This window comes from Phaethon lepturus, unplaced genomic scaffold, assembly GCF_000687285.1.
Source record: "Phaethon lepturus isolate BGI_N335 unplaced genomic scaffold, ASM68728v1 scaffold13593, whole genome shotgun sequence".
Classification (NCBI taxonomy): Eukaryota; Metazoa; Chordata; class Aves; order Phaethontiformes; family Phaethontidae; genus Phaethon; species Phaethon lepturus.
Genome location: NW_010529805.1, coordinates 6,722 through 21,764, shown reverse-complemented (window position 1 = coordinate 21,764; position 15,043 = coordinate 6,722). Strand labels below are relative to the sequence as shown.

The following is a 15,043-nucleotide window of genomic DNA, read 5'->3' as shown; positions in this document are numbered from 1 at the left end:
CCTGCTGAAATACACCCTTAGCCAACTTCTGCAGCCCATTTGTAGCCCTGGATAGAAGGACCTTGCCAGAGGAAGAACCATAACCTGCCTTGCTTCGTCTAGTCAGAGCAGCTGTATGGGTTTGTTGTTTGGTTTTGCTGTTAGTGGGGTTTTTCTTGTTGCTTGCTTTTTTGTTTTCAAGCTATTAAATCATGCAGGCTAGTTCTAGCACTTCAGGACAATCCAGCTGAAAGTCCAGCTGAAATGTTGGAATGGATATCAGCTGGCAGCTTTGTATTATAGGCTGCTTGCCAGGTTAAAATAGTGATTCAGATCCTGAGGGCCTGTCCTCCAAGCAAGAATATGGTTGATTTCAAGCAGTAGAGCCTTTCCTTTGTTTGCTTTTTGTTCTGCAGAATGTAATGTATTAAAGCCAATCTGCAAACATGGAATTTCTTGCTTTTGCTCATTCAGATCTCTTAGTAATTTTTGAAATTTTTAGAAAGTTTTGCTTTGGGATAAATCACTCTAGGCTCTAGTTCACTTCTGTTATATAACTAGAAAGTGTACCCTAATCCTTCTTCATTCTGTGGATCCTGAGCGTCTAAGGACTTCACGGAAGATCAGCATTTCAAAAGGGTTGCACAGCATTATACAAGGTGAAGTCACCTTTTTTTCTGTCTTAAAAGTCTGTAAATAGAAGATGGCCTGACATGGCATGTTAAAGTTAATGCTCTGTACAAAACCTAACGCTTCAGATATGTAACTAAGGAGACTGTTGATGATATAAATGTGTCGTTGGAATCTAATGCTTGTGTATAAGTTTTAAATTTCATGAAAATATCATCCATCTCTTCTAAACTCTCCCATGAACTGTTTGTTGGTTTCTCGGTCTCATTCTGATTCCTGAGCATCCCATTCTGTTCTTCATTTCATATGGGAGAGATCCAAAGATGGTGGAAATCAAGGGAAGTATTTTTGTTCAGTTACTTGGATTGCGTTTTACATGTAGGAAGTAGAGTCTTTACAAATGAACGTTGTAAAAATAAATTTAGAGCTAACTCCCATTTTCACGTCTCCTTGACTGTGGCTCACAGCTGGTGGACAGAGTCACTATCCCTTATTAATATCTTTCTGTTCAGCACTTTCTAAGGAGGTCTGTAGAAGCATGTATCCATGCACATGTGTGGTGGTGAACCTTCTAGAACTGCTTAAGTACAGAAGCTCTCCTCTTCACTCAACAGACCAGTCTTTCTGTTTCTGTTCTGGTCCTATGGTGAAAATACCTCACCTTTTCTTCAGTGTCTGAGCTTTCTCAGGCTTCCCTTTGTGGTTTTTAATGCTCCCAGTTGCAACTATTCCATCACTTTGGATACTGAAGTATTGAAACTGATTTTTCATAGTATTTCTAGGATCAGAAGCACCTAAAAGATTGCGTTAAAAAATATGATCATCTGGTTTATAATATGTGACAAGCACTGCAAATAACCGCGTGTTAGGGCTGGTATTATCTGGTATATATACCTCAGCATTTCCGAAGTCCGGAGGTACAGCAAATGCCTGGCTTGGGAAATGAGATTGAATGTCTCTTCTGTGTTTGAGGTTGTCAGCTTTGATTTGGAATACCTACATCACTGTCTATAAGGAACGCAAAGAAATCCAAATATGACTGGAGGATAACTCATACTGAATGTTTACATCAGTTTGCATAGCCTGAAATTGTATTTAAAAGTGTAAAGCAGACCTGTTACTTTTTGAAAGAGGCTAGTTTTGATGTCAGCTAAAATATTTGAAATGTCATGAATAACAGCTTATCTGTAACTCTCACTGCTTTTCAGAGCACGTGAGGAAGGAGGGGAGATGCTATTTTGAATAGTGGTTTAGAGTGGGTTTTTACCAGATGATAAAACTAAAAGGGGAGAAAGGAAGTAATTAGTTTTATTTTTGTGAAGGGGTAGATTGGTATTTATAGAGCTGATGTGATATTTTCTGTCTACTTTATTTGTCATAAAAAGCAGGAACTCTTACAGATATTTTAGAGACCTTCACTCATCCACCTTTTTGGTATTTGCCTTTCCAGTCAGGGGATAGCCTCTGTCCAGGAATTACGGGGCTGCAACTATTGTTCGTGTAGGTGTTCTTTAGCAATATAACGACTCGACTTGTTTGCATTTTCTTTTTTCAGACGCATATTCAGCTGGGGCTTCACAGGTTGTTTTTTTCTTTCTTTTTTCTTTTTAAAAACATCTCCCAAACCTCTTCCTTGACAAAAGATGCTTTTGCATCCTGAACATGCTTTCTTTCTGGGTCATAATCCATTGCTTGGCAGATAAGTGTCTTTTCTGTCTAATGGTCCAGAGAATTAAACCCACCTGATTTCCATTTATATCTTATAGTGATTCTCTGCAGTTGGAAAAAATGCTTTTTTGCACTTATTTTTCTTATTTGTGATGTCAAATTCTGCTTTTCATGCAGACTTCTCTTGCTAGTGTCCTATCCTGATATTCTTTACTAGTTTGACATTGCTACTTAATAGCTAAATTATCTTGAAAGCTTGATATTTAATTTAATACTAATTGTGGTGAAATAAAAGGCAAAAAAGGGAAAAATACACCATTGTGAATTTTTTATAAAATGCATTTTAATATTAAGTTGCCTTTTGTGCATGTTTGTGAGGTAAGTAAAGTTGGACGTGTTTTTCAAAATGTTATAGTTGTAATATAGAAGGAAATATTTCTGGATTTCCTCAGTGTGCACAGACAGAACCTCTGTACTGTTTAACTCTCATTAACTCTGGCATCAGGAACCAAGTCTTAATTTATCTTTCTTAAGGTTTTTACTGAAGTCCCTGAAATAGATCTGGACTTACATTACAAGTGTGTAGTGAGAATAAAACCAGCCTCTTGTTTTGGAGCCTGTAAGCCAGTGGGAAGTTTGAATGAACGAGCAGCTTGCTGATTTGTCACTTAGAATAAAGCTAAAATTGTGCAGGAGGTCTTGTGAGCTCCCTGCTTGTAGTTTTTGACCAGTGTGTGTCCACAGCTTTCTAGGAGGAACATGAGTGGTGATTCCTCTTGAAGACGAAAGCTAACAGGACATATTTCCATTTCCTACGATCCTTGTTGGCTGCCGTTTTCAGGTCATATCATCTGTGTACCTACATCTCATTCATTAAGATAATGCCATCTTTTTTTTTTTTTTCTTAAATGCTGCCACACCGACTGATGCAGGGTATGCTAGGAGACCATAAGCTTCCTCCAGTACATAAATATTTGTTAGTCTCTTCTGATTCTTTTGAGAACTGCTAAAACAATAAAATCACAGGAATCGGTTCTTGTGTTTTTATTCCAGGCGTATCCTGGAATTCATCTGGACTTGCGGTGCCACCAGTAATTTATCGATCATGAACTATCTTCATATCTTATTTTAACTTGCATAAAATTCTTCCCTGGGTAATGACTAATATCTATTCCATCGTAGATTTTTGGCTTCTTATGGCATTTCTAAGTTCATTATTAATGTAGATTGTGTATTGGATTTCTCATTCTGTGTAAATGTTGTAAGTGAGGAAGATCCACTTGACTCTTATCCATTTGTCTTTTGATATCCAGATTATTCTTTTTTCAAGCTGCCAAGGCTTGTACATGCCGAGTTATCATACATCTCAGCTCTTCGTCAGCAGTTCTCTACTTAGAGTCCTGGCCTATAATTTCTTCTCAAAAAGAACATGTTCCTCCATGTAGTCGAGGTAGTCCTGAAAAACAATTATTATGAGAAATTGCACAAAAGCACATTTTACTTTATTTGGTTCTAGCACAGGTAAGACTCTTCACTAAGGACTGCAGTGTAATTGTAGAGTTGTTCTTGGCTGAAGGGCTTGCTGGAGAAACTGTAACACCACCTTACGGACTATATATTTTGTGTTGTACAGTTATAACCGGTCACTGTCAGCATAATTTACATCACTAACAATTTGTTTGGTCATTCTACAGAGAACCCATAACTCACCCATAAGAAGCATTTATAATTAGTCTTTTGTGTTTGTCTGTAGACGTCTGGCATTTTCTGGTTGGGGCTGGCATTCTTCTTATCATTCTGAACATAGTTCTTCGTTTCCCCAGCTGTCCAGTCTGTTTCTGACCATACATAAAGGATTTGAGTCTTTTTGTCTTACTGACACCAGGCATAACTTTCAGAATGTTTGAAAAGAAGTCTTCGTAAATGGAACAAGCTTTTGACCAAAACCTTGCGGTCAGGATTAATCTCAATTTGTCCTTCCAGCATAGTAACATGGCATAGAACATGGCTTTGCAAACTAACCCTGAAATCCTGCCAGGTTATACTCACTCACATACTCATTTGTGCTAACAACTGTTTGTTTTCCCTGTTCTTTACTCACAATCAAAACCCAATTAAAATTTTGCCACCAGAGTAATTAGAAGCTAAGTCAGAAATGCCTTATATTCGTGTTCATAACTGCTGGCCTTTGCTTATATTGTCTAAATAAAAATGGAGTATCTTTCTTACTTTCCTACTCATTCTTTGCCAAGAGCTGTCTATGAAGTTTGTGCTGTCCTTTGCCTTATTTGATATTCTATTCCAGTATGTGTACAATTAAATCCAGTTTTTATAGCAAACCTTTTGTATAAGAAAGCAAGCATTTACCTTAGCTACTACATAATTTTGCACTGAGTTTTTATGGTCAGGGATTGTACATTCCATTAGCATATATTTGACTGCTTCTGCATTAGGAAAAAAAAAAATCCACTTGTGAAAGTAAACTAATTTGTTTGTAATTTTGTAGAAGGTGTCACTGTGCTGTACTACTAGTGCCGAATCTCTGACTTTCCATTATTTACCTCGGTGTTTCAATTGTCATTACCTAGAAATTTTAAATGTCTAATAAAAATGAGTACTGCTTCCTTTCTGGGCTTTCTGTAATTTTCTGTTATGTTCTCCAGATTCACAGTAGAGCAGGAAATTGATCTGAAAGATGTCTGGAGAGGTCTCGGAATTACGGAGCTGTTTGGCAGTAATGCTGACCTCACTGCGATGTCTGGTAAGAGGTTCTTGTGTTGACTCTCAAAGTATATTAGGAAGTAGTAAAGTCACCTAAAGATAACCAACAAGCATTTCAGAGTGGTTTTATGGGAAAAAAAAATCCAAACCTAGAAAATTTTTGATCCTTTGGGATTTTTGCATAATATAAGGGTATGCTCACTGTAGGAGCAGTTGGGGCAGTGGAGAAATCCATCAGAGGGGTATATATGGGGTGGGGAGGTTTTGACCTGGGAAAGTTCACTCGGAGTATTTCAGAATTGGAGCTCATCAGAAATGTAGACAAAGTGTGATACTATGCAAGAGGCAAATCCACATTAGAGCAATATATGGCTTCAGTACCTTGATGGCAAATGGCATCTGCACAATATGAGGTTATCTTTTATCTCCAGAGGATATTTGTTGACATGATTAAGAGCATTAAGCTGTTGTACAATTAGTCATCTCCCCAGATACCTGCTGTATAGAAGCAGCACAGGAAAGAAAGAGTTCTGAGATAAAAGCAATTTAGTCACATACGCTGCTTGCCTATTTCAAATTGTTGTCAACGCTTTCTTTTCAGAAGTTGAAATATCCAATAGGCTTAGAGAATTCAGGTTGAAATGAGATATTTATGCTTTTAATACCTTCTAAAAGGTATTGAAGTGGCACAAAAGGTAGCTGAGTCATCTTTGCCTGAGCGGTTGTTTCATTTTTGTGTAACAAAAGAAGCCAGGCACGCAAGCAGTGTATTTAGCAAGGTCTGAATTTTGGCAAACCCAGTTGTTCTCAATCTAGAAGCATGTGCCAGTGTGAGATTGCTGTCATTGTTCTTGTAGTTCATGCTTATATACCGCTCCCTGTGTGTGGTTCTGCTCTATGGTTTACTGCCTAATAAGCAGCGATCCTTAGCTGATGGGAAATAACTATTCTTAATTGTCTGTCTCTGGAAGCCAAACTTGTGTGGCTTATTCAAAATAGTGGTAACGAAGATGAACCTTCCTCTAAAATTTACAGCAGAAATGTTTATGATTTTCATATCCTTTTCACTTTTTCCAAGTTTGAAGTATTGTTTACAGTGTATCATGTAGCTTATCTCACTGTTTTTCCACTTTCACTTTTGCAGTGAAATTGTGGGAAAAGCTAGAGTTAGTTAATGTGAAAAGAATTTGCATAAATGAAAAATCCTTCTTTTAAAAAATACCATTTTTCTGAAGAAAGACACCTTCAATTTCTCTGCCGCCCCAAAGAAAAGTAAGCTCTCCAATAACTTCTGATCTACATATAGAAAAGTATTTACTTGAGGAGAAGTACGAAGGAGAATGGAAAATACACAGGGGAGATTGAACCACGAAGGCAGTACTTGGTTCTTACTTCATTTCATGTAAAATTCACTTATAAATCTGGGACTAATTCTGTAGTCAAGAGGTTAGCAGGAAGATTGGAACTTGCTTGTGCTTTAATCCATGTGACTAATGACTTGTTTAAAGTTTTATATTTTTGACAATTGTACTGTAAAAAATCAAATTACCATGTTTTGCATGACTGAATTAACTCCTCTGCCATTTAAAGATTAACTTGTTTATTAAGTAATGTAGAACAGTGTATAGAGAGAATAGATGAGAATGCATGACTTTTACTGTAACATTCTTGCTTTTCACTTAAAAGAGCATCTGCCGCCAGGTAATGAAAGGTCATTCATAAATTAAGAATACGAAAATGTTTTTGAAGTAATGTCTTTAATGAAAACCCCACTGTTGATGCTATGGAGATGAAATTTTAGGTAATTAAAATACATTAAAAATTATGTTTCATATCATTTTCACAATGTAAAATGGGGAGGGAGGAGGAAGGGAAAAAAGATGGTGAAGAAAAATGTTGAAAGCTTGCTTCTGCAAATACCTGAAGAAGATGTAACAGGGAAGTTGAAGCCGGAAGTTCACATGCATCTCAGTGTCAGCCCTCTGGAAAATTTGGCACTTCAAGAAACCTTAAATGCAGATATTTCAACAAAATGTTTGTCTGGATGCTTTTAATTTAGGAAGATACAAATCATAAAAGAAATCAAAGGAGATTTTTGAGAATTTCTGTTAGATTTAAAAATACTCTTCTCCCCCTCTCCTGTTTCTCTTGCCTTTGGATTATTGTCAAGGAAAGCATTCTGCAATTTCAACAACAGCCCTAATCCTGTAATCAGATCCAGGCACAGATTGTTGAGTTCAGTGAAATTCTATGTGGGCTTAGTAGATAGAAATCAAATTGCAGGATTACAGACTTATTTTTCAATATTTAGAATTTTTTGCTTCTTGCACTCAATCTGAAAAATGGCAGTAGACGAGTCAGCTTCACTTTCGGGGATGTCTGGATTGCGAGCAACCAAAGAGAAAGTACTAATCCAGGTGCACACTTTACATGTTCTGTTCTTGTGGAAGTTAAGTTCTTTGGCAATTAACACAGGTGAGTAGAATGACACTGCTATTTGGCTGTCTAGTTGCGTGTATTCTGACTCTCACTTTCAGCAAAAGACTTTGATAGGTTTTACTTGCATCTCCAATTCCATCAGGTGTTCAAAATAATCTTGAAACAACTTCTGGTATTTGAGATTTTATAATTTACACAGCACATAAACTTGCTACTTGAGTATTTGAACACCACCCTGGACTTACCCTCAAACTAATTTCGATACTAAAATTCCCTTTCTCTTTGAAATGATTATAATATTTCTTATTGCTGCATAATGCCTTAAATGGCAACTGCTTTTAACCAGAAGGTGACCTACATTTCAGTGAGTAGTAAAGTGATCTTAATGACTTTCCCAATATAAAGTAGTCAGAAGAGCATCAGTCTGGTAAATAGCTCTTTGAAGTCTTGACTGAGGTAGGTATAATTTTTCTGGGACAACCTATGCTAGAAAAGCCAGTAAACCTGCGTGCTTTTTTAAAATGAGACTTGCAGAGCAACCGGTTGGCAGCTATGAGTAGGAGTCTGCAAGCATATGGAGTGTAACGACAAACGAAGCGTGAAGCTAACTGAGTCGTGTACATTAGAAGTAAGCTTCAGATTACTCCCACACGTTAATGGGTATCTAGGCTAGGGTCCTGTAGAAAGTTTAAATTTTGATACCAAATCTCCATGAGACTTTTCTGAGATACTAGCAATCAAGTCATGGTGGTTTCTTATGAAAAACCCAGATTCAAAGAAGTCACTAGAAAAAATGACGTGATACTCAGGGAAGGCCCACCTTATCCACAAGGACAGACATAAAGGAAAGACGTACAATAACGGCAAGAGGTGTATGATACTGAAGTATTGCAGTCAGTGATTTGACAACCACAAAACAGAACAAAGAGAAGACTGCCTGAACACTCAGTGACAACATTATGCTTCCATATGAAAATAGATTCGTTCACTTCAGGGAGAGATGAATGAGAGGGATGTGATAGTGGCGATATAAAGAGAAAGTAGAAAGAGTCTAGAGGAATTAAATTGGGATGTGGAATTGCTCTTTCCACTATCCAAAGACAAAGATATCCAGTGAAGTGAAAAGCAACAAACTGAAACCAAATAGAAAGCACTTACCTTATGGAAAACTTAACCACAGAGATCTTCGCTGGCTATTCCTTGAGGTCATGAGATTGGTAAGATTAAAAAAAAAATTGCTTCAGAGCAATCAAAGCAAGCTATACTACATTGAATAAAGGCATTCTGTATAGTCTGTGGATTAGAAACTTGGTTTAGGGTATCAGGCACATGTTGGGTGAGAGGATCTTCTTCTTTTCCAAGTTGTGGTGTCATTTTAATCTGTTTTCATTTTGCATCTTGTTCTGAAGCAACAGTAATACTATAGCTAGAGCAGTGTGCCGGAGTAATTTGACGTACTGGTCTCATCTGCAGCGGCATTTCTTGTATTCCTGTCAACTGAACAAAATATTGTTGGGTTATTTTAATACTCGGATGCTGAGTATTATTTACAAGTAGGCCTACTGGTATACCTGATGGGAAACGTTAGCAACGTTTATGCTGTCTGAATTTGGCCTCCATCTCATAAGCTTATAGATCCTATCTTCTAATGTGCGAAGTGCTCTGATCAGAAATACACCTCGGAGTATCATAAGCACCACCACACTATGCAAAATAAAGCATTCAGGATGAAAATACAGAGTATTGTTCTGAATATTACAGGTCACAGGAGCAGGCTTAAGTGCTGTAATAAAAAAACCCCGTGATCGAAATAGGTGATTAGGCTAAGTGGACATTTCTTTGTCTGTTATTAAACATAAAAAAAATTTGGGTTTAAGATGAGGAACTCCAAACAAGCTTTTTTCTGTAAAGGCTGAAAAGTCACTGTTTTGGTGCGTGTTGTACGGCTCAAATGCTCGATAGAGCTTTGAAATGGTCTCAAGCTAGATAGCGAAGTGCAGCTGCCTGGGAGGTAGGATTTGCAGAACTGGCCAATAAACATGCCGAGAATCCTGTTAACTGACGTGTACAACGGCAGCACACACGTAACGCCAGACATGCACAACGGGACTTACTGATGTGCATGGATCTGTCACCCTTCTTGCCGTGGGTATCTGTCCATTATCACCTATGTAAATGTTCTTGCACATCCAGTGTTTGTTCTGAAGCATTTTTTGAAAACTTGAGACTTAGCGGGTCCATAACGGCAGCTTGAGGGGATGACCATTTAACACTTGATTGTAGTATTTAGTTAGCTTGTGATTTATTTTTTACAAGGAATGCTTGAGGCTTAAAAGTTTTGTTAGTGTTGGAATGCAACCACACTATTTCAGGTGGCCTTTCTGTTGACAGTTCAGGAGACAAAAGCTGTGAGAATTGGACTTTGTGTTCAAGATAAGTAGATGCTGCGTGTCCCATGTTTTAAAGTAACACGGTGGAAACTTTATCCTAGCTTTCAAGATAGCTGACTGAAGGCTTGGAACTGAAGCCTAGAACTAGTACAATATTTAGCAATCTAGTATATGTTTTACTACACAAAATCCCAAAGGGAATGAATTTGGGGCTTTTGTTGGTGTGATTTAAGTTAAACAGCTGAATTAGGAGGGTTACTTCAGTTCTGAGTGTATGTAGCAGTAATGAGATCTGCTGGGGAGAGACATTTTAAACTGCTGTCTCTTGTGGTTTTAGCTTGCTCATGTATTAGAACTAGTAGCTGTCATTGTGAGCGCCAAAATAAATGGGTAACAATTAGATGAATAGTCCCAAGCTTTGCCTCCTTAGTCAGCCTTCAGCTAGAGTTTTGGTGTTGAACATTTTGTGAGGGATCAGAAATGCAAAATGGTATAGCTGTCTCGCTGGGGTGGTTAGATGAGATTTTCATGGTTGTATATCACCCTGTTGGGAAAGCTTTTGCTCCTTTCCTAACTGTCAGTTGTTCTCTGGCATTAGGGTGGATTTTATGCAGGTACAATAAATGTATGTGTAATACTTGTTTTGTCTTTCTGGTGAAACTTAGTCAAACAGATAAAATGGTGTTACATGTCTTGCTTCCTGCAGGATGCCGAGTATTCCAATAGGTCTGATCATGCAGTCACAGAAGAAAAGTAGTGATACATCCACTGACTTAAGCAGGAGTAGGCTTGGACCGAAATGAAAATACTGACAAAGAAGGATGGAAATAAACAAGATTGAAAAAAAAAAACCTAGTTCCGTGGTTCCAGAATATTTATCTTTAGCTTCTTTTAAATATAATGACAAGAAGAAAATACCTAATTTTCCTGGAGGAAGTCTGGATTGCAGAATAATGCAATGCAGAATAATTTCTAATGCAGAAATAAAATCTCTATGTGTAAAGATTTGCCATGTAATGTCATAATCCTTTTTCCCAATGGTTGCATTATAAAATCTTGTGCTCAAGGATTGTCTTCTACTCTGTCTGGTACACTGGTGCTCTAGGTGGTGCCAAGGTATTTTAATATCCATAGCGTAGGAGAGCACTACAAATTTAAGCGAGGTAAATGGCGCTGTTAAAGGTATTAGCAGAAGGTATTTTAATGCAACTCCGAAGCACAAAGCTTCTTTCCTACTTTGTATAGAAGGTGGGTAATGGTGTTGGGGCTTTTGGCAGTGTGTGTTTTTTTTGGTTTTGGGTTTGTTTGTTTTTTTTTTTTAATACTTCAATCTTACTGTTGATCCACTTGAAATATATTTCCTTTTCCTCTCCAGATAACAAAGAACTCTACCTTGCAAAGGCATTTCACAAGGCATTTCTAGAAGTTAATGAGGAAGGATCAGAAGCTGCTGCTGCCTCAGGTACCTGACTGAAAAGCAGAACTAAATCAAATGTCTGGTTATTCTGTGTTAGTTAATTTTTTAAAACTGACTTACTGTACAGCCAGCAAATATCTAAATAGCACGTAACATGAAGACACAGCGTAGCAAGTATACTGCTTTTCAGAAAAGAATTCTGGAAATTAAGAGTGTTAGCACGTTTTTAACATGGTGTGTTTCACAAAGCATTTTCAGCATCCTGTGGAAAACCTCCTCTCCATTACTTTGCTTCGGATTGTCAGGAGGGGTATAGACTGCAATTTGTATTTTCTTTATGGAACTTAAACATTCATAATTTTTGATCTGCTAATTGAGATGGTCAAAGGCATTTGATCCAAACAGTTAGAAGGAACTGAGAGCTGTTGCAATTGCATTTTAATAAGCTTGTATGCAGACATGCAAGATGGGGAGTGCTAAATGCGAAAACATGGCTGGCCACATTAATGCTAGGAGGCCAGGTGGTTGGTTTTCTTGGTTATCACCTACTTTTCCTGAAAATAAGTTACATTAGTTGCTGATATGTATCATTAGATGATTTCTAATTGCCTCTACTTGTACCAGTCTTTCAGGAAAGGAAGAATAGACTTCCCTAGTCATGAATATCAGTAGCTGGGTTGAATTGTAGCATTGATATGGACAGAGATTACTGGCATGCATGAGTCTTTGTTCATAGTGCAGTGAAAATATAAAAGTAAATGAAACACTGGATAATAATAATAATGTCCTGGAGAAATCCATGCATCTCCAAATAAAAATAACAAAGAGACAAATTCTGCCTGATTCCCAGTTAATTTTACTTTCAACCTTTGCATTATTTAAAGACTCAAGCTAAAAGCTGCAAGATCAGCTCATTTAGTTGTTGCATATTCCATAGTTATTAAGGGCTACCTTTTATCAACTGCTGGCTTGGAGCTGTTTAAAACAGGTCAGCAGTGCTGTCTAACGTAATGCATTTTCTTTCTACAAGTGAGCAGGAGTCATAACTCCTCTTAAGGTTCTGGATCTTAAAATTTATAAGCTGCTCAATAAGCCTGGGAAATTGTGCCACTCTCCATTGTTAATCCTTCTTAAAGCATAAAGAGGCATGCAGTTACTCTGCAGTTATTCTCAGTTTGATTTTTCATGCTATTTCTTGGTGACGCTTAGTGCTGAGAGTGTGGGATTTCAGTGTCTGCTCATGAGCTTCACAAGCGTATCTCATGAAGAGCAGGAGAATCTGCAGTGATATTTAACATGTTGCCTATGTTCTTTTTTCTGTAGGAATGATTGCCATTAGCAGAATGGCAGTGCTGTATCCCCAAGTTATAGTTGACCATCCCTTTTTCTTTTTGGTCAGAAACAGAAGAACAGGTGAGAATATTGCGGACTCTTCCACATTTTTCACAGTACATCATCAACTATGTAAAAGAAAATTGCATATTTTGATCAATGAACTGGTCTTGTATTATGAATTTTCCTTAATTTGTCTTAAAATATCTAATATTGAAAGGCTCACCTTTTCTATGTGCCATTAATGTTGCTCCAAGTAAGACACCAAAATCTGACCTAATCCTGAAAAATATTCACAATTATGTGATTAAAAACCCCAGGAAAGAAAAATTCAGCATTTTTCTTCAGAGAACACAGCGTTACTACCCTGAATATCCATAATCATTGCATTCCGTAAGAGCTTGGCTGTAGTCGGACCGGTGAGATATGTTCCCGGTATCAAATGATTTGCATAATGGACAGATATTACAGCTCTGAATAATTCTGTTGTGCTCTTGAAGTGTTCTGTGGCAGGCCAGGCATGAGAACAACACTCAGTAGCAAAATGGGCAATCACTAAGTAATTCCTTAATTTCATATTTGTAATTTGTCTTAATGGTGTGGATGTGACTGGATGACAAAACATTACTATGCACCTACACCCATATGGGTCTGTGTGTTGTGATATCTTACATGTTCTACAAGCAAACTCTGGTAGGTTCAGTTTGACGGGTTTTTTTCTGATTTGAGTTCCCCATTGTAGTATCAATGGTGAATAAACCGTTTAGATTGCAGTAATGCTTACAGTCTAGCTAGATAGGGTCACTTGGGTGCAAGGCACAATACCAACTCTTAGGGTTTGGGGGTTTTTTGACCAAAACAGAGTTGAGTATCCTTGCTGTTGTAGACATATAATTGGGAAAAAATGTATCTGGAGGAGGATATATGCCCTTTTCCCTACTCAATATACAAAAACTCCCCAAAAAGAAAATTTTAAATCAGAACAGAGTAGGGCTTGGTAGTTTTGAGGCAGCTTGTAATGTTGCATGGGCCTTGTTGCACGTAGAAGGACAGATTGCCAACAACTATAGTTAAAGCCTGACAGCTTGTTACTAATCTAGAAATCTAAGGGTAGAAACCTTCTGAAAAAAATCTGTCATGGTTACCCTTCTTCTCAAAAATACCCCAAGTGCTCATGATTGATTACTGTGTTTAAACAGGTTAGACAGAAATGTATAAAACAGGAAAGATGTAAACGGTGATTAAATAGTGTACAGGAACAGTATATAGAGAATTCTTTGTGGTGGGTTGCATGCTCAAATCTGGAGTAAACCTGTGAACTCAAAATAATCGTTAACTGATTGGTGTGGAGCTTCTGGGGCTCACGTCTGATTCTATGAGGAACGCTGTCTAGCAGCTCAGGCATGTGAGGGTTAGAAGTGATCGTGAAGGTTACTCTGATTACGTGTTCACACTTGAGTTAAGGTTAGCTGCTGCCTTTGGAGACCCCCAGCCTAGAAACCAGTACTGTGTCATAAGCACTTGACATCAGTGGCAATACTCCATGGGCCTTCGTCAGAACTGCTGAAATGAAAGTGAAGCTTTGTGTTGATTTCTTGTGGGTGTTCAATCAAGCCTTTAGAATAAGCAGAGGGATACTGAAATGCAGAAGTTTTCACTGTTCTTGTCTGTACTGTGTCAGTTCTGAATACAAAGAGGTCCTTTTCTCTAGGGCTGTTGGTCCATTGCCTTTCATGGCTACCAAGTTCTCTGAGACGTACGTTCCTATAAAAATTGTGCACCACATGTTCTAGAACTTACTATCAGTATTTGTCATCTTAAAATGTCAGCTTTTCCTCTTGGTTCTGACATCTTTCCTTCCCTTCCTCCCTTCCCACTTTCTCCACAGGTACTGTGTTATTCATGGGAAGGATAATGCACCCTGAAGCAATGAATACAAGTGGCCATGACTTTGAAGAGCTTTAACTGCCACAAGCTACCAAAAAGAGGAGATAAGCACATAAAGTTTGAGGCTAATATATTTAAGGTTTGCTGTGTTTTCCCCCCAAGATATTGTTTAAAATGCTTTCAGATCTAACTGTGTGCAACTCAGTTTCCAGAGGAAAGCTTACAGTATTAAACTAATGGTTCTGTTTCTGTCATCGTGATTGCCGTGTCCTTAAAATAAAATTATGTACATGTCAACAACTGTTTCTTGTTCTAGTAAATGGTAAAGCAAAACACTGCAAATCCATTATTCCTAATTTTTTTTACAGTACAAAGACTGAGTTGATCAATGAGACAGGAGCGGAATGTGTGCAGCTCTGAATAATGCAAATGGCAAACCTTGATGATAATTTGTAGAGTTGAAGAAGTACATCTGGAAAATGTGATCTCTTCCTGTTCCTGTAAAAGTAGTAAACAGACTGTGATACGCTGTCTCATCAAAGTTAATGGAACAAATTAAGCCTAGTGAATTTTATTCTGT

The 15,043-nt window shown here is 37.7% G+C and overlaps 1 protein-coding gene across 1 annotated transcript in view; it reads left to right on the top strand.

Annotated features, from left to right (window-relative positions):
* SERPINI1 (serpin peptidase inhibitor, clade I (neuroserpin), member 1) overlaps positions 1-14,763 on the top strand; it is a 24,264-nt gene extending 9,501 nt beyond the window's left edge. The window contains exons 5-8 of the mRNA XM_010284056.1: positions 4,941-5,038; positions 11,203-11,289; positions 12,568-12,657; positions 14,465-14,763. Of these exons, the coding sequence (XP_010282358.1) occupies positions 4,941-5,038; positions 11,203-11,289; positions 12,568-12,657; positions 14,465-14,541 (352 nt within the window). The 3' untranslated portion in view covers positions 14,542-14,763. The remainder of the gene's footprint in view (positions 1-4,940; positions 5,039-11,202; positions 11,290-12,567; positions 12,658-14,464) is intronic.
* The last annotated feature ends 280 nt before the right edge of the window (positions 14,764-15,043 follow it).